Here is a 20,755-nt window from a genome sequence, read left to right as displayed (position 1 = left end):
GGGAGTAGATATTGCAAGTTAGATGTTATTAGAATCTAATTAACATGAAGCTTGCAGCTATTGTACTTGAATCAAGCTTAGTGCAAAACGAACAGAAGTTTATCAACTCGTATCTCTAATTCATACTCAACCAAATCAAAATAAGGCATGATAATAATCAAACAAACCCCAAAATCCACAGTAGGAGACAATAAAAATCCAAGCGAAAAAATTGCAAATCGAACAGAAGTTTACTAACTCGTATCTCTAATTCATACTCAACCAAATGAAAATCAATAATCAGACAAACCCCCAAAAACTACACATAAACCAAGAGCAATTAAGCAGTAGGAGACCAAATAACTTACCGATGAGGAGGCAATGAAGAAGCGTCAAAAGAGAAGGAGATAGGCAAGCAAGAAAGGAGAAAAGGAGAATAAAGGGGAAAAGGAGACCAGGAAGTGATTGAGTAGGATAAGAATGAGTGGTTTGGATGGGAGTTGAGGAACTAAGTGAATGAGGGGCTCAGATCCAACAAAACACTTTGCTCCCATCTTTTCTAAGAGACGCAGTGTTCATAAGCAACAGTTGAGGGAACTTCATACATTTTAGATGTTAAGGATTCTTGTCGAGCTAAATAAGGAAGGTCAATTCGGGTTTCAGGTTCTCATTTCGGGTGCGGGTTGGTTTCGGGTAGGGTTAATTTTGTTAGAACTACTCCAAAGCCCATCAAAGTATTTCTCATAGTGGCCTTTCATATGCCTTCTCTAAAGTAATAAAAACTATAGGCATTGCTTTTTCACATATGAATTTTACTCTTTCACATACGTCATTTACAATGTCACCCTGTCATTTTTCATCCCTTACCCAATTAATTTTTTTTTTCCCTTCACCACTAAATCACCAACACCCACATCCAAATACCCACTTGGCGAACATGCACTCCCCGCCCTTACTCTACGCTCCTCATCCCCCATGCACTCCCTCCCCGCTCCTACCACCACCGTCCAACAACCAAACCATGTCTTACGCCATCAACCAAACATACTAGCATCTAAAGAGACTGATCATTAGCGACACTGAAATTAGTGAATTCTAAGAATAATTCACGACACCCAAAAACATTGCCCATAAATTCACGGTGGGAATATACTGGGACACGGATGTTCATGCATATGGACAAAGCAAGTTGGGCCCACTGTTGTGCAGCTTAAAGTTAATAAGGGCGCATTTAAGGGCAGCTTTATAATCTTCCGTGTCCAAGTACATATAGCCCGTGTATTTATAGCTACCCTTAAATTACGTCTCAATCCATATAAAGGGACTACATAAGAGTCAATTATGTCCTGCAACAAAATTCCCAGTTAGGACTTAGGGCAATACTCGACTATTAGTCATTAACCTAATTGAAGAATTTTAAGAATTATAAACCCTAATTTTAGGACAAAATAATTAATAAACAAATTTTTAATAACTACTAAACAAAATAACTACATAACTAATTGAAGAATTTGAAAAATTGTAATCATTGTTCAAGTCTTTAGAACAATTAGATTTAATTTTAGGACAACAGGTATGTATAAAACCTAATTTGTTTAGATCTAGAAAAAGGGTAGTATGGAAATATTATAAAAAAAAAAAATGTATGTGAAAGAGCCCGTATGTGAAAAAGCAACGCCGAAACTATATACAGGTTTTTTTTTTTGAAAAATGAAAGGGCGCCACCCTCTCACATGGGGTAAGTGAGGACCCCTTTAATTAAGAATGGTTATGAGAGGGTGACACCCAATTTGAGCGTCACCCGGTGACGCCCTATCACTTTGTTTTTCCCTTATCTCAATAGTGTTCCATCACCTGTCGCATAATATAAATCTCCGAGTTATAAATGTAAATTGATTATCCACAATGTCTACCCATTCAAATATCCAATGGTTCACTTAGATTACCAATAGCGAGACAATATACGTCTATCTCAATTATCGATGGTATAAACATGGTATAAACTCCTTTTCGATTCTAATTTCTAAGTAATACTGTAGTATAAAAGTTTAGAATTATTGTCAAAAAAAAAAAAAAAGTTTAGAATTTTGTGTTGGATTCAAATTTTGCCTTGGGTCGACAATAATCATGGTACACCTAACAATTTCACCAAAAAAGATTATGGGCTAGAAAATTAGGAGACTTAATTTGGTACTCCCTCCATTTTTTTATATATGACGTTTTACATTTACGAGGTAAGTCTTTGACTTTAATATTTACAAAAATATATTTGTTCAAAAAATATAAAAATGGTACCATTAAATTCGTTACGAAAAACTCTTTCATATAAGTATACATATCATAATATTTAGTCTTATATTTTAAGAGATATTGAAGAGAGAAGGGAGTGTCTCGAAATGTGAGAAAGTCATATAAAAAAATGGAGGGAGTATCATTTGTTGGTACAATTATAATGCACATTTGAAAACTGTTTTGAGAATGATTGCAGCTGACAAATGACAAGCCCTATCAAAAGTGACCATACTGTCTTCTGAAACATCATTGTTAAGAGATGGGACCAAATTCAGAGAATCATCTCAACTTGCATCAGAAAGGACTTCCAAGTCCAAACATTGTACCCACAAAACAAAAACAACAAATTACAGTACTTTTTACAAGATAATTAACAAAACAAATTCATTATCTTCCAACTTCTCTAACTTACTTCACTGATAAAACTTGTATCTTTGATTGTGTTCTGTCTGCTTCAAAGGCTGTGCTTAAAATTACACATCCTGGGTGCAAAACCCCATTTATAATCAACATTCCCAGTACAACAAAACTACAGAAATCCAAGTAGCCGAGACCGACTATGTTTACACAGTAATAACCTCGGGTAAGGGCTCTGGTGGTGCTCCGCTACTTCCATTAAGAACGATGACGTTTCCATCCGAGTCGACATCTACAATCACAGAGTCGCCTTCCTTGATTTCCCGGGAAAGCATTTTTTCAGCCATGCTGTCTTCAAGAAGTCTCATAATGGCTCTTCTCAAAGGCCTGGCCCCGTAACTTGGGTTGTAACCCTCGTCCACCACTCGGTCTCTAAACCTCTCCGTTACTTGAAGTTCTATCTCCTTGTTCTTCAACCTCTCAAACACTTCCTTCAACATTATGTCTGCAATTTCCTTCACCTCCAGCTTTGTGAGCTGTCTGAACACAATCATCTCATCCAACCTATTCAAGAACTCAGGACGGAAGTATTGCTTCAACTCCTCAGTCACCAGGCTCTTTATTCTGTTGTAGCTACTGTCCTTCTCGTCATAGTCTAAGTCGAATCCTATCTTCCGGCCACCTTTCTCGATCACGCTGCTTCCAACGTTTGATGTCATGATTAGAAGGGTGTTCTTAAAGTCAACTGTCCGGCCTTTGCTGTCCGTCAGCCTTCCATCTTCGAGTATTTGGAGCATCATGTTAAATACATCCGGATGGGCTTTTTCAATTTCATCGAAAAGGACCACGGTGTAAGGGCGGCGGCGGACGGCCTCAGTGAGTTGACCACCCTCAGTGTATCCCACGTAACCAGGCGGTGACCCAATTAGCTTGGAGACGGTGTGTCTCTCCATGAACTCACTCATATCAAGCCGGATCATGGCTTCCTCAGACCCAAAGTAATAGGCGGCTAGGGTTTTTGCAAGCTCAGATTTTCCAACACCAGTGGGGCCAGAGAATATGAAGCTTGCGATGGGACGGTTTGGGTTCTTGAGACCAACACGAGCACGACGAATGGCTCGACTAATGGCTTTGACAGCCTCATCTTGACCGATGACTCTACTGTGGAGTGTTTCTTCCATTTTGAGCAGACGGTCGGACTCATCTGTAGAGACTTTATCGACTGGAATACCAGTCCAAGAGGCGACAATGTGCTGAATGTCCACTTCTGTCACCACAGGACCGACATCGCCTGCTTCTGTCTCGGCCTTGCTCATTTCTTTATTCTTATCTATCAGAGCACTAATTTGGGCCTTAAGGTCCATTTCCCGGTCCCGCAATTCTCCGGCCTACCCAAGATAAATGTCATCAATAAACAGGAAAATTACACATTACACTAAAAGAATACCGAACAAAGCTAACGTAACAAACATTTTCCATCATCAATTTATACATGCAATGATGCAATATCCAAAATATGAAGCCAAAATGGACCAAACGACAACATTACCCCCAATGCCTCAATGGACCAAATGAGTGAATATACAACAATAATTTGTGCTTTTTCACATACAAACTGTTGGAGTTTGACACTTACCAAACAAGGCCTTAATTGTGTAACTTAACTTCTTTTAAGATACATTAAACTTATGTTGTTATTATATTACTCCCTCCGTCCCGGTCATTTGTTGTCCTTTGGTTTTGGCACAAAGAAGAGGAGGGGACCAATTACTACATGACAAGTGGACCAGATTGAGTGTGAATGATCAAATTGCTCTTCAAATTCATTTTTAAAATACAAAGGACAAAAATTGACTGAAGCACCCCAAAATGGAATAGGACAACAAATGACCGGCACAGAGAGAGTACATGTTAAATGTCATTATACTAGGAGGGAGTTACAGAGAGCATGTACAATAATAGCTAAGAGAAGTTTATAATCATGTATGTTGTACAGTAGGCTTATGTACAATGCATTATATTGTGTGCGCTTGTACTCTCATTGAGAGCTACAAGTTCTCACCCTATGAGAGTAGTTCTCTTACACCCTCCCCCACAATTATAGAAGTGTATCACATCCAATTTATATAAATGATCTATGTTGATGACTCTTGGGTCCACGATACTTCCGCTGCCCAAATTCTAACACAAACTTTAGTCTCCCAATTTTACCCTTGTCGTTCCCATATATGATATACCCCACTCAAAACCCAATACAACTCACCCATAAACAACCACCCACACCCTCCCTATGCTCCACCCTAGCCCATCCCCGCCTCTCTTTCCCCAGCTCCTCGTCAACAACCTTCATCGTAAAATTGATTAAATTTCTGGGGATTTCTAGGATTTTTGGAGGAAAATTTCTCACTTTAATCATGCATTCAATCAACCAAATTTCCCTAAAAAGCTACTCCCTCCTATTCTCTATGTTCTGCCACTTTTATTTTTGGGTAAAATTTAGTGGTATGATGATATGTGGATGTAAATGAAAGTAATAGAGAGATTGTGGGGTCATAAGTTGTTATAACCACAAATAATAGACAAATAAGGAAAGTGAAAGATCTTTGTGAATTTGCCGTTTTAGCAAATGTGGAAGATCTTAGAGAATAGGAGGGAGTACATTACAGTGGAAACAAAAGCATTGACATCAAACATCATGCTTCTGGACAAATATGAAGTAAATCACAAAGTGTACAGTCAACTTTATTTAAAGCCCGCAGAAATGCTAAATGTAATGCAACAGTGGAAACTTGATTTGCATACTACTACCTATTAAACTCCAAAATTTTCAAATTACTACCTAATAAGTCTAATTATGCAAATTACTATCTAATACATTACAACTAAATATATTATACTACTTTGTTGACGGAATTTGCGAATTTGGTACTTATAATTTGCCGGAGCATGTTAAATGACAAGTCTACCCTTAATTAACACACTCCCCTCAATTACCCACCTCTACCACTCAATCTCTAAAACTTCTCACATACTCCTCATCTCACTGTAAAAGACATTCATCCACCAAAAATCATCTCACCACCGAACCACCGTCAAACTGAAACACCCCACCGACAGCCACCCTATAGTCAGACCCCCACCGACTTCCCATCACCATCCCCACCTCTAACATCCACCACCATCATGGCAGCCCTGCCGTCCCCACCTTTAACACCCATTACCAAAACACCCCGCCTGTGACTGACATACACCACAAGCGAAACCCTACCTCCATCTGAAAAACTGCACCCCACCACCATAAACACCACCCTTAACCCAAATAAAGAGAAACTAAATGACGGTGATGCAATTGCTAATAATAACCAAAACCAATTGTTTGTTGCAACATGTACATAATTGTAAAGATAAGAGGTTGTTTATGGTGCTGTTAATTGGTTGTTCAACACTTCAATTTTTGGATTTTGATTCAAAAACAAGAGTGGTGAATTAGTGGTGTTGATTCCTCAAAACTAATACGAGCATTCATTTTAGGATGTGTACGACACGTTTGACAACCCTAGAGCGCCGGCGACGGTAACAATGTCGTCGGCGTCGGTGGCCGTTGAGTGTGATGGGCGGAGGTCTTTTTTAAAATTTGTGTTTGTTGGTGGTTGAAGATAGAATGGGTGGTTGTTGGGTTCAATGTTCTTTCATTTGACGAAGTAACCAAACAACTAAGTAAATTTGGGGTAAAATCATTCCATTCCCTTTTTTTCCCTTTCTTGATTTCATTCCCTTGTCCTTTGATGAAACAAACGCCTCCTAATTAATGGAAATAAGTGTAAAGTTTAAGAGAGATAAAACTTATCTTTAATGGAGGAGAGAAGAGATGGATTAAAGAAGAAGAAGAAGCTGATAATGGAGGGAGAGTTGTGTTTTGAATGCTTATGGTGAATTGGAGAAGGGTAATATGGGTATAAAGGATGAGGAAAGAAAAGAAAAATTGAAAGAAAGCAAATCTTACCTGAAATTGGTAGAATTAGTTGCGTTTTCCGTCGATTAGGTAGTAGTCAGAGGTTATTTGTAGTTTAATAGGTAGTAGTTCGCAGTTTTCAACATAATATGTAGTAAAATAAAAAAACCGAACTTTAATAGGTAGTATTTTGCCATTTTTCCTAATTGTATAGATAAACCACAGAACTTTGGGGAAGTTTATTTCTTTTGGGAAATGAGAAGCGCATGTTCTCAAAAAGGTAAGAGGCGCCAAAACAATGGTGGAAATTAGAGAGGGAGGATTGGAAGGCTAGTACATGTCAATTTCAAGAAAAAAATGTATGTGATGGAGTAAAACTCGTATGTGAAAGAGTATTTACGTAACTTTAATATAAAAAGAAGGGTCCTAAAAAGAATGAAGAATACCTTCTCAAAATCTTGGCCTCGGACAGATTCGTTCTTTTCTTTTGTAATCTGTCGGAGTTCTTTTTCAAGCTCCCTAGCTTCTTCTGGTAGCTGCAAAGGATTGAAATAGTGAGAAAAATGGCGGATCTTAATCAGAGTGAATGTGAGATAGTAGGATACACAGCACAAATTCGTACCTGCGCATGGCGCAGTCTAACACGAGAACCAGCTTCATCAATAAGGTCAATAGCTTTATCAGGCAGGAAACGATCACTGTAGCAAAATAACCACAATATCATTACATACAGAAAATATCATATAAACCCATCTCAAGAAGAACCAAACATGTATCATGCTACCAAATCCCTCTCTAACATGTAATAGAAGAAAACTGGCTAATGGTTTATATCGAGACTGGCGATATATAATTTAGAAGACTAATGTAGTTATATACTTATATCTCTATAAATTACAAAACTACCCTTTTGGGTAGATTATCTGTCCTTTTTCTTATAGAATGCTGCATTCACATATCCCAACACTCACTTTGTCCCATTATATATCTCAAAATAGTGTAACAACAACGGAAGCAGCATTACACCAATATGCTTCAATGGTTCCCGCATGTGGTGGGGTAAAGGGGGTCAAAACTCAAATGTATTTAGCCGTAACTTTGTTAAAAGCTCAAATAGATTGATTCAGCGTTGCTCATAATGAAATTTGTGTCCAAAATTCATGGACAATCTGCTACTTCACAAGTTCGCGGTACAAGTATAGCAAGTTTTTATTCTTATGAAGGTGTCTTTTCAACTGACCGTCATTTTTGTGAAATTTAAAATCACATGGCTTGCTGAAAAATATGAAAGTGTCATATAGTGAAGTGAAATTCGATGGAGAACACTATTGACTGTTGGTTAATGTTTCATGTTACTGATAGCTTCCAGTTTTATGTTTAGAATTTTCTACGTACATCTTTGGTTTTTTTGTTTTTTTTTTGTCAAATTTTATCACATGCCCCCCAAATTTCAAAATCAACTCATACCCCTGAATTCAATGAATTCCTCAATTAAGCTAAATTATCACATGAAAATGTTGATGGCTCCACGAATTATGGATGAGTAATCCTATTAAAAGTGATAATAATCCTATTAAAAGTGATAACTGTTAAAGAGGGAAATTTGGGTATTTAGGTCATTTATTGAGCTTTTTATTGAAATTAGGGATATATAAATATATCATAGTATGTTGTAAAAAACGGTGGTGCATATTAGTTATGGTACTCCAACTCCCAAATTATCTTGCATGCCGGTGTCTCACACTAAACACTCCTCGCATTATTTCGCATGCTAGTGTCCAATACTAGACACTCGACCACTCGTACATGTAAAAGGCACAACTCATACAATTACCGAGTCCAACAATTACAATGCATCAGTATCAAATCATTCCAACTGAGTCAGAGTAGGATAGCATGTTAGAACACAAATATACACAGGCTAAAGGTATGCACCAATTTTGTACACGAGTATGATTTATGAAAAGTCAAGTCACAGTAACATACATAAACACAAGTTAAAGCTATGCACTGGGGAGGAATCAACGATATGGACATATGGTTCAAATTCTCATAGCAACACTTTTCTATCACTATTGTTCTTTAACTTGGGGTTTTTTAACAAACAGAAAGCTTATGAAATAAAGACTGCACTGTTTAAACACAATGTCATGGGAGTGCAAGGCAAACCTGATATACTGGTAAGAAAGTCGCGCTGCAGCCTCCAGAGATTCATCCGTGTAACGGAGTTTATGATGTATCTCGTAGCGTTCACGAAGGCCTTTCAGAATTTGTATGGTTTCATCTACAGTGGGTTCAGGCACTTTAACAGGCTGAAACCTTCTCTCCAGCGCTGGATCTTTCTCAATGTGTTTTCTGTATTCATCAAGGGTGGTGGCTCCAATGCACTAGGAGCAATCACATAAAATTTGACATTTTCATAACTCACATAATATAATAATATTAATATAAAGCCACAAATACTTATATATAGCCAGATTGATAAGAAAGTGTTAACCAATGTCAGCTAACAGGAATGAATTAAAAAGTACCTGCAATTCACCTCTTGCAAGAGCTGGTTTTAAGATATTAGCGGCATCAATGGCTCCTTCTGCTGCTCCAGCCCCAATCAAAGTGTGTACCTCATCAATAAACAGAATTATCTCGTCGCTCTGCTTAATTTCCTCCATTAACTTCTTCAATCTTTCCTCAAACTCTCCACGGTACTTAGTTCCAGCCACCAAAAGACCCATATCAAGAGTTATAACCTGAAATTAAATTCAATGCTGTGTGAATAATCAACAAAGTCCCACTAAAGCAGTTAAATTAAAAGCCTTAGTATGAGACTGAAGTAGCAACTAAACGACTATTGAACAATAGTGTCTCAATTCCAAAATGATTTGGTGATGGAAAAAAAATCAATCAACATTTGAAACCAACAATAATGTAAAATAATGAAAAAACATATATAACAGAGATTAAGTAGACTTCAGTTGCCTTAATTCTGATATAGCAAATTCCATATCTTTGCAGTCATAGACTGTAATGACTGCAGCAGACTTGCTCAGGGACACACATTATTCTCATGAGCATGTCTACAGCAAAAAGTGTTATAGCGTAATTTTGTATCATATATATAGACTCTAAAAGAAACCAAAGTTGTTTAGCACTTTAGCATGTGCTGACGTTGAGTGTGATACCTTCTTCCCTTCAATTGTTTCAGGAACATCACCATTTGCAATTCTTTGTGCAAGGCCCTCGGCAATTGCTGTCTTACCAACCCCTGGCTCTCCAATAAGACAAGGATTGTTCTTTGTTCTTCTACCGAGAATCTGGGTGACACGCTCAATCTGTGGCTGCCTTCCAACAACAGGATCCAATTTTCCCTTCAAGGATGAAAATACCAGCAAGTCAAATCATGAATATTGTTTTCTATTTCAAAAATATATGAACTTGAACTTTCTTTGATTTACCATTGTGATTTTCTTTAATTCTAATATTACCCATCTTAAGAATAAACAAACAAGTTACCATGTTATATTTGAAAAGTTTCCAATGAGTACATAGTAGAAAATACTATAACGAAAATGTTTTTACATGCTCATGCTAAAGCACAATTATTACATGAGTCCTAATACCTACCTCTTCTGCCAACTTTGTCAGATTTGTTCCATACTCCTCCAAGGTTGGCATCTTATTGCCAGAAGTGCCTCCACCAACACCAGCACCAACAGCTTCTGTGTTCTCACCCACCATACGAATAACCTATCGAAAACAGTGAAATTTTTTTGCTTTTTAAGAAAGTCAAATAACAATGAGAAAACAGGTTACAAAGCACAACTTTCGAACCTGTGTTCGGATATTACTTGGATCAGCGCCCAAGTTCTCCAGGACACGAGCAGCCACTCCTTCACCCTCACGAAGAAGACCCAGAAGCAAGTGTTCAGATCCAATATAGTTGTGACCTACATTAATAAAGCAACAACATAAATATTGTACATGTATAATACATTAATCACAGAATCATACACATTATAACATCAGTTCAAATCCCATCCAAGGACAGTTAACCCTATTTGAAGTTCATACACAAACAGATAACAGAAGAGATGAAAAGAAATTAGGAAAATTAGCCAAGAAGGTCAGATAAAAACCAACTGTCTGCCTAACTTGATTTTTCAGAACCGAAGATCAATACTGTGGTTTTTGACTATCATATTAAAATCCAAATTATGGGAAGACAAGACATCTCCAATTGAAATATGGGAAGGCATGACATCTCTGAGAACTTGACCAGACGGCGGGTTTACCTCCATCCTCATTATATTGTCACCATATAATGATATGAATTTTGATCATTAATCTCTCTAACTTCGATACTTGTCTCATTTCATTTAGCAAAATAACTATTTTCGTATAATCATGTGTAAACAGTTGTAACTAGGGTATACTATGAAAAAGTATTGGTCAAAGATTACTATTTGAGCGCCAAAACCAAATGGTAACAAGATAGAGGGTGTAAAACTGTAAAATAATTGGAGTTTGTAGGTCACATTCACTTACCAAGTTGACGAGCTTCCTCCAATGAAAGTTCCAACACGCGCTTGGCACGGGGAGTGAATGGAATCTCAACAGCTACAAATCCACTTCCCCTTCCAATTATCTTCTCAACTTCAACACGGGCATCTTTCAGATTAATTCCCATTGATTTCAAAACCTTAGCAGCTATACCGGTGCCTTCACCAATAAGACCCAGCAGAATTTGCTCCGTGCCAACAAAATTGTGTCCTAACCGTCTCGCCTCCTCTTGAGCAAGCATAATTACTTTAATAGCTTTCTCAGTGAAACGTTCAAACATTGCTCTAACTACACCACGACTGGCTCTCCCTCTCCGTACAGATATCACCGCCCTCATTTTGGTGTAGAAGCAATCGTTAGTGGATCCCAAGGAATCCAAAGAATTACCACCATGCAACCCTGAGAAACTTTTCATTCGATATCCAGGTGCTTGAAGGGTGGCCATCATCTTTACAGACTTTCTACCCTTTCCCGATCTCTGAAATTGTCCATTTCTTTGATAGGCAAATGTAGCAGGGATATTAGTTGACTGTAGTAAAGCCCCAGCCATGACTCACACCAATCAACCTGCAGTTAGTGACAAAGCCATTGTTAACATAACCATAAATATTGAAGATCACAGATGATACTTATAACACAAATTTAAGCCGACCTGATCCCAACCACAAATAGTATAGGGGGAGCTTAGCACACTGTCCCTAAACTAACCAACTCACAGTTCAACTACACACAACCATGGATGGTTATCGATCTTTAGCATAAGCAAGCAAAATAATTGATATGACAAATCAAGATGAGTAACGCTTGTTTTCCATTGGAGAAAAAAAGTTCATCAAATGACCACTAACCAAAGCCAACAAGCAGAATATTAGGTTCGACGATTATGTTAAAGGTTCTAAAACAGCATACCAACACTAAGAAGAAACAACCCAAACACTCAAAGCAGTCAAGCACACAACTCAACTCATATTTCACAAGCAGGCAAATGAAATACTTCGTCTCTAAACCAAAACCACATTATCTCGCTCTGTTAGTGTCAAGCTTTGCATCAGAACTAAATAACCCAATCCAGATAACCCATATTATCACACCAAAATACACCTTTAGGCATTTCCTAGTTCACATAACACGCTTTAATCCATCATCTAGACACCCGAAATACGCCATTAATCTACTATTTCAAATACCAAATTCGAAGATTAACAAGCTAAATATCCAGAAATGTTCATTATTTCATGTTCTACAGCTCAACAAATGATCCTCCCCAACACTTCCAATCTCCACCACAACATATCCACAATCTTTGCAACCCAAAGAAACATCCAACCAAAACAATTTATTTAAACTAATAAAAAAAAGTAGAAACCACTAATTTCTATTAAATCCTCAACATACCCAGATTAAAAATACACAACTAAATCACTAAATAGCAAATACCCCCATCTTAAATAACAAAATAAAACAAACCCACATAAGAAATTACGCGTATAATGCCACAGAAAAGAGATCCCAATAACTATAACACTAAAAAAAAGCAGAAATGGGGGAAGAAAACCCTAATTTAAAACTGAAGCAATCATAGTAATAAGAAGGAAATTGCAGAAAGTTAGCAAACTTTGATAAATTAAGAGATAAAATAGATAAGTATACCTGAAGAAGAGAGAGAGAATGGGGGAGAAAGGTGGGTGAAGGAAGAACAAGAGAAGGAAAAGAAAAGAGGAGGGGGTAAAAAAAAACCTTCTAAGTGAGAGGAAGCAAAGGAAGGAAGAGCTTAAATTATAGGATGAGGTTGGGCTTTGTTGAATGCTGATTGGGAGATATTTGTTGTGGTCTACAAACTTACAAATTCCCATTTTTGGTCGGTCTTAAGACATGTATATCTATTTAAAAGTAAAACAAGATAATTATTTAGATGAATTAGATGAATTATTTTTATGTTGTTATGAGATAGATATATCTGTTTTAAAAGTAAAATGAGATAATTAGATAAGTTAGATTCCATTTACATAAATAAGATAAAACTTTTTTGTTAGTTACTAGTGATTTTGCTTTTGTCTCCTTATCCAATTTTATTAGATTTGAGTTTAAGATGAATTTGTCAATCTTAAACAGTAATTGTTTTATTATGATTAATATGTAATAATTTCATTAATTAGCTTTCAATTGTTGACATAGTTGATTTTATGGCTGAGGTTGGACATTTGATAGTACTCCCTCCTATTTATTAACATCTTCCACATTTCCTAAAGCGGAAAATTCACAAAGATCTTCCACTTTCCTTATTTGTCTATCATTTGTGGTTAATATAACATGTAACCCCACATTCTCTCTCCTACTTTCATTTTCCTCTACATATTACCACTCCACTAAATATTGGTCCAAAACCGATGTGGAAGATCATATAGAATAGGAGGGAATAGTATTTTGATATTGAATGGTTTTGATGTTGTTAGCTCATTCCTAAAAAGTAAGATCAATTAATTTTATCTTTGGACTTTAGCTTAATTTTATTCTTCGTTAGAAATGTATTGGATGGTTAAAGCATACCATGTTCATTATAGTAGTACCTCTTTTGTAGAATCGTCTATAATAGAATAGACAAGACAAAAATTAAATTTAAATTAATCCAAATATCTATAGTTAAAGTTTTTAAATTGAATTGATTTTACTATTGAGATTATATATATTTTTATTAAAAAATTAAATTGTGTCGTCGTGGAATCCTTTTTGGTAACTATCAAATCCTTGACGAAGTTAACATGTACAAGCTTCTTCTGGTTTGTTCATTCGCCAACTTTGATTTTTCTTTTTCTTTCTTTAATGAAACCTTTCTAGTTTTAGCATTGCCTTAATTTGGATTATGCTAACTTTCTCCATAAAAAGCTCTAGGAACATTCTTGATAATTTTTCCTATGGCCCCATATGTTCAGATTTTTGTTTGTTTTAAATTTCAATGGCCATTTGATTACGTTTCCAATGGAATTTAAGTGCGCATTTCGTTAAAAAAAAAAAAAAAAACATAAAAAGGAGAATAAATTTAGAGAAAAGCTTCACAATTGTATCGGCGAATCCGCCATAGAGGGAATCTGAAAAGCTTGACAATTGTATCTGTGATTTAGTGGTTCTCAACTAGAGTTTTGATTCAATCCAATAATATCGAGTCCAATGGTGCTAGTTCGAACCCACAATAATATGTAGTCCAATGATATCTTCCATGAAGGATGAGATTGATCATTTCCCGTTTTGACGGGTCTTCATCAACCCCCAATAGAATCAAGAAACGGATCAGCCAAACTCGTAAGTCGTAACCACCAGTTTAGAAGCAATGTAAAAAAGAAACGGGTAGGCTCGAGGGTCAAACAAAAGAAACGATAATAGAATGGCAACACCAACACCAATAGGGTAGCAGGATGCTGCTTACAAGAAGAAGTCACTTTGTCAGTGGAACATGGGATTTATGTACAAAGATTGATTCCAGGTGAAGAGGCAAATACATATAACGCCCCTTCGCAGCTACGGCATTCAGGCATTCATATATTATGTATATATGGCCAGACATCAAACTAGACTAATAAACAATGGCCAAAACTGGGGATATAGGGCAGACTTTACTGACCATTCCATCCATCTGGAAGACGGCCTCAATACAACATGATCAGGCTTAAATCACGACGAATATGTGTGACTATCTTCTTGATGCAACACCAAATAACCTACAAAGAGGAATGTTGATGAACAAGTCATTCAGTAATTATTCATCTCAACAAAGTGGGAACTTAAAAAAATTAAACGCAAAAATTGCTCACCTAAAACCAGAAAGTTAACTACTAATGGCTTTCAGCATTAGATGCTGACGAGGGTGATGATTGATTCGCTTCTGATGAGTTAGGACCTCTAGCGACTGGATGATTATCTTCACAAATTGAGTTCAAAGTCCTTGGGGTCATCTTCTGTACTTCCTCCTTAGTGTAGATCAAAATTTTGCGAACCATGCCACAAAATTCCCTGTTTCAAGATAAAAATAATATCAAATCAATTCAGCCAGAAAATTTAACGAAGTGATGAAAATTGAGATCCAAAAGAATCTAAATAGTAATATTCGGCTTTTCAAAATTAAAAAAGTGACATCAGTCAGGAAGTAGCACATACTGCCATGGGTCATCCCCAACCAACATCATATCACCCTCATCATCCGTGTAGATTATTAGCCAATTCTTCTCGGGTACCTTGAGTGCCCCATTAAAATCAAACATGTGATCCAACTCCTCAACCAACTGATCATAATTGTTGAACTTTGAGAGGTCAACGGATCTGCCTAGGGCAATGCCCTGTTTGTGCACCTAAAATCAGGAAGAGATAAGATTATAGAAATGTAGAAAAGCTGCCACTACAAAACAAAAACAATACATCGGAAAGAAACAGCTGAACTGAGATAATAAATACTAGTACCTTTGTACAGCTTCTGGAGGATCCACCCTGAAATTGTTGTTGAAAATCTCGTGACTTTGCCTCTTTCTTTTCATGTTCACTGCTAGTAGGCATGTTATCAGTCTGTTTAGAACCCCTTGATTGTTCTGAATTTTGATCACGTTCGATATTTTGCCCATTTTGCAATATTTGTTCGCTAACTGACTCATCGGCATTTCGGTCTTGTGTAGTAGGACTGCTAAATAATGGAATTCCAAATAATTTATACTTCCCGTCTTTAGGTGTCATAGGTTCCTGCTCCATCCGCATGGGACATGCCGTCATCTCTTTTGAATGAGCGTGATTATCGAAGTGAACTGGACCTGGTGGAGGCATCAGCCAGCTTCTATTGTGGTGATCAACATCAACTTTGTGATCATGAAACACACGGTTCTCACCAAAGCCTCCATACCTCACATTCCCTCGGATGTGATAAGGCATGTTTATATTTTGAGAAGAAACCTTCACGTTAGTTTCAGACAAATCTAGTGAGAGACCAGCTGGCATCATAGACCATGGATTCCCAAGAATATTGAATCTGCCGTCTTGGTCCACTGAATGTTTCTTTATAGGTGAAGCCATTGCAGTTTGGAAAGTTGAATGAAACCCATCACCCAGGTCATTATGGGACCCAAAACCCATCAGCAGGTCTGCATAGGTTGGTTCGGGTCTGACGGGCCCCCAATTTTCAGGGACATACTTCCGCGGCGCAGAGTCAAAATCAGCTTTTTCCTTATTTATAGTACTCGGGCACACAATTGGCTTCTCAACCGGTTCAGATTCATTGCTGTGCGCAAGACTGTGTTTCAAGGTCAGATATTCTTGACCTTGCAAGACCCTAGACAGGCCACTTGTTGGTGAAGCAGTCACCTTAGATGAACCTGAGTAGCATCGGAATGATCAGCTCACAGTTAAAGATAATAAGCTGAAAGAAGCAGAGCATTCTACAAAACAATATGTAATCCACCCAAACCTACCACAGACTGACAAAAGTGGCTCAAAGTAATCATTACCTGTAAGAACAGATGAGTCTGGACATTGAGTCACATTCGGACGAGGCCTTTTTACTCTGGGCACTGGTAGGGGATTTAGCGTGGGACTCACTGCAGGTTCAATCTGCCACGGTGAGACCCTATCTGGACGAGGTATAGCAGAATTTTCATCCCAACGAACCTTTAAAAAATGGGGAAAAAAACCAGAATTCACAAGGAAATTTGGTCAGCACATTATGTCTGATAAATAAGTATACAAGTTTTGCTTAGGAACAAACAAAATCACAATTGAATGAAGATATACCTTCAGGCTTCTCCATTTTGATTCTTTCCATCTTTTTGCATCAGCATCTTCAATGCCAACAACAGTGCCTGTAAACCTACAAAGAAGCACAAAAACAATGAGTTATCACATCAACCATTTGTAATCTTTAACAAAAATCTGCATTAACTATACAGATCAGGAAAAGACCATCCCAATGGAAAAAACAAGGAGTTATCACATCAACCATCCCAACTGTAAAGATCAGGAAAAGACCTCAATCACTCAGAAACGCAAGATAACTAGTGGATGATAGTATCTGCTGATAGAGCATATACCTTTGTTCTGGAGATTCTTCCCCTTCAAACCTCATTTTGAATCTCATCCCAATGGAATACTGATTCTTCACACACTCAGTGTACTGATCATAAGGAACAATGAACTGAGCAGGACTTGTCCTGCAAGAAACCCCATTATTATAACAATTAAAAGACGCACACTACTTTAAAAACCTACTGCCAATAACATCTTTGAGCCAATGAAAAACTTCTAGCCTATACAGAGCATACTGCCATATACCAAACTAGAGAAATAGTATGAGCCTCATATGAAGCAACATACATATATTAGGTGCGGTAAGATTTGCGACAACAAGTTAAACATCGGGTAAACAATGCAAATGACAAATTAAGTATGAAGACCAAAAAAACAGAACATAGCAAACATATTGATAATGATGAAAGAGCCCCCGTTTCAGTTAAAGAACGGAAAAAATTTGTTAGTCCTCAAGGATAAATAAAAACAAAAAGCTACTACATTTCAAGTAGCATGATATTAAGGAAACATAGCATTCAACAAGAGATGAATAACCTGTGTTAGGTGTATCAGGCACATACCTAGGCTTGTAGTAAACATTAAACATAGTTCCAGTTGAGATTGCATGCCATGCTGTCGCCAGAACGCCAAGGTGCATGCTGTGGCTAGATATAACGGAAGAAGGAACAACACCCTGCTGCCTCATGGCACGTCTAACACCAACACGTAATTCCCCATTTTCCCCTCTACATGTTAAAATCAAAACTAACTTATCTCACAAACTCCATGGCATAGTCAGGATACTTACAATTTAGGAGTAAAATTCATGGAAAACCTGAGAAAAATAAAGGCATCCCCAGCAACAAGCCTTTTTGAGTTCACAAATACACTCCAACCACTTTGAAGCAGGTGCCTCCTTGGCTGACCTGTCATTGAGTAGATGAAGTGAGCATCAGAAATAAGTAATCCCGAAAGATACGATGGTCGCGCAAGCATAATATATTTACAATCATATATATATGCAAGACAATTCAAAATCCAAACTTGAACTAAAAGATCTAAATAATAACATTCATATTGATATTAAGGAGCCTGATGCACGTTGCTTTAAACGATGTCACACTAAAGACGACAGATTGAAAAAAGATAAAATTTCACAAGAATTACATGAATTTCAAATGCAATTACAAATGAAACCAGTATGCGAAAGAACCATTACCATTTGACAACTAAGTGAAGTGAAACCATGTAACCTACCCTTAAAGAAGTTCTTTCAGCACTTACCAAGAAATTGACACAACTATAGAACACCCGCATTCTACATTGTGTACATTCCAGCTCACAGAATAGCACATAGAATTGCAAGGCAAAAAGTCTAATCTAATCAAAGTTATTTTTGAATAGAGGGAGCAATTCCAGGTCAAGACATCACATATAACAATGTAAATCTCTAATGAGTTGCGTGCAGAGTGAAGAGTTTCACACTCATGAAGGAAAACTAACCATGAAATACAATATTGAGATGACGCACCAATAAAAAGACAAGTTGCAAAATGTATGTTATTGGGAACTCACCCCTAAAAATATGCCTAAAACGCCATTCATTTCCATGCAAGTCCTTCGCCACCAACTCTTGTGTAGGTGGTTGCCGCGACATATCCTGGAAAATGCAAAAGAAATGTATATCACGAAACAATCCAAACCTAATGACAATCCCACCAAACCTATCAACATCCTAGCAATGCACATGAATGAACCTTATTTCCCCTAATTTCCACTCACCAGTGGAGGGAGGCATTCATCAGCATGTCGTCTTAGTACAGAGAATCCCCCATGAGTGCTTGTATCAGAGGCAGTCAACGTCTTACAAAATGAGTGCACCTGAAACCGAGGCTGAGGTGGCGTCGGTACCTCCTTCTCCACAGATCCCTCCTCTTTCTGCCAGACAATAAAAGTGCCACAACTTTTAAGTCCACATGGGGTGACATGGGCAATGAATTTTCTTCAACGAAATTTCATTACACCCCATATTCCATAATAATAATAATAATAATAATAATAATAATAATAATAATAATAATAATAATAATAATAATAAATAAAAATCTCACGTCCGTACTTACCTGTGGCACCAACATTACTTGAGCATATACCTCATCAGTATCCGGTTCAGCCTACAAGTTTAGAACAAATCATAATAAACCAACAAAACCCATAAACCTTGACTTTAATTATCATTATAAACCAAACAAAAACTGTCCCATAATCCAAAATTCGATACAAAACCTTTAATTGTACGTCGATAACACGGCAAAGAATCTTCCATGGGAGATCATAAACAGGCATTTGCTGATCAGCTACTTGATTAGTCGAAGCTTCCACCTAATTAATTTCAAAACCCCCCAAAAAAACAAACAATTTAGCAACTCAATTACATTACAAAGTAATAAATAAATTACCATAACTGACCATTTCATAATTATTTTTTGGCGTCAAATAAGCCACAAGGACAGTACAATATAGGGGAATGGGGATTCTAACTTGAGACCTACTAGCCACAATACCTCCGTCTTAACCACTAGGCTAAAACCTTATTGAGTGTATTAAAATTGTAGAATATCAGAATTTAAAGCTACCTGTTCAATATGACCTTGAGGAAAGTAATAAACGAGGTCGTTTAAGCGAGGAACAGTCACCAAAGGTCCTGCACAAGCATGCCATAACTCCCTATACAACACTGTTTCCTGATCCACTGTTACATCACCAAATTATAACAATATTATCAGTAATTATCGTGTAAGACCGTCGTACGACATATACATAAACTTATACACACAATTCTATCAAACACATATTTTACCTTTGATTAAAACAAGCCTCACGAAATAATAAAAACGTAAAAAAATCTATTAACTAACAAGATGTCTCACATTAACGTTATTAAAAGACCGTCTCACATATTCATATTCATATTCCTATCAACAACAACAACAATAATGATCAATGATGATAATTACTGTATAATCATAATTTACCTAATGAATCGGAATTTTGTTTGAATGATACTTCAGATGAACTCATTTTACCCCAATCAGTAACTTGAATTGAATTAATTCCCTCTTTTTGACGAATTTCTGGAGAAAATGGTAAAATTTTAGACACTGTAAATTTCTCTTTCTCTCTTTCACTTGATCCAGTAAAAAAAGAGTAAAAAAATCGTCGAAAAAAACAGCACGAATTTCGAGATTGAAGAAGATAGTGATTATTATACTATTTATTATTTGTGAATATAATTTAAGAGGAAAAAACGGAAAAAATGAAATAAGTGTGAGTAAATATGGGTGTGATAAACTGAAGGTAGAAGGAAGATGAGGGGAGGGGGTTGAGCCGGTAGGGTTGTTATTTTAGGACATTGGGTTGACCGGGAACATCCGGTTCACTTCTACTCTAACAACCTATGACTAGTAGTAGAGTACTAGTCTAGTGACAACATAGTGTCTTTTCGGGCTATTTTTTTTTTTTTTTGTTGAAAATAGTGTCTTTTCGGGCTATTGTGTTATGGTTCGTCTATTTTAAAACGGG

The 20,755-nt window shown here is 37.0% G+C and overlaps 2 protein-coding genes across 2 annotated transcripts; both read right to left on the bottom strand.

Annotated features, from left to right (window-relative positions):
- Positions 1-2,541: 2,541 nt before the first annotated feature.
- On the bottom strand, positions 2,542-12,935 carry LOC141653326 (ATP-dependent Clp protease ATP-binding subunit ClpA homolog CD4B, chloroplastic). Its single transcript, XM_074461050.1, has 10 exons — positions 12,788-12,935; positions 11,123-11,704; positions 10,409-10,524; positions 10,202-10,324; positions 9,760-9,945; positions 9,112-9,327; positions 8,750-8,967; positions 7,203-7,278; positions 7,027-7,116; positions 2,542-4,016 (listed from the first exon to the last, which is right to left on the bottom strand). Exons 2-10 carry the CDS (start codon positions 11,685-11,687, stop codon positions 2,835-2,837), a joined length of 2,772 nt encoding a protein of 923 aa, XP_074317151.1. The 5' UTR covers positions 11,688-11,704; positions 12,788-12,935; the 3' UTR covers positions 2,542-2,834.
- A 1,557-nt stretch (positions 12,936-14,492) lies between these two features.
- Positions 14,493-20,682, bottom strand: LOC141653325 (auxin response factor 2A-like). The gene is made up of 15 exons (XM_074461049.1): positions 20,209-20,682; positions 19,810-19,925; positions 19,460-19,555; positions 19,297-19,347; positions 18,956-19,111; positions 18,749-18,833; positions 18,009-18,099; positions 17,755-17,919; positions 17,197-17,316; positions 16,901-16,976; positions 16,618-16,777; positions 15,587-16,485; positions 15,287-15,477; positions 14,944-15,142; positions 14,493-14,850 (listed from the first exon to the last, which is right to left on the bottom strand). The coding sequence occupies exons 1-14, from the start codon at positions 20,252-20,254 to the stop codon at positions 14,965-14,967; spliced, it is 2,430 nt and encodes an 809-aa protein (XP_074317150.1). The 5' UTR covers positions 20,255-20,682; the 3' UTR covers positions 14,493-14,850; positions 14,944-14,964.
- Positions 20,683-20,755: the final 73 nt, after the last annotated feature.

The sequence above is a fragment of the Silene latifolia genome, chromosome 4 (assembly GCF_048544455.1).
Source record: "Silene latifolia isolate original U9 population chromosome 4, ASM4854445v1, whole genome shotgun sequence".
NCBI lineage: Eukaryota > Viridiplantae > Streptophyta > Magnoliopsida > Caryophyllales > Caryophyllaceae > Silene > Silene latifolia.
This window is presented reverse-complemented; position numbering and strand designations above follow the sequence as displayed.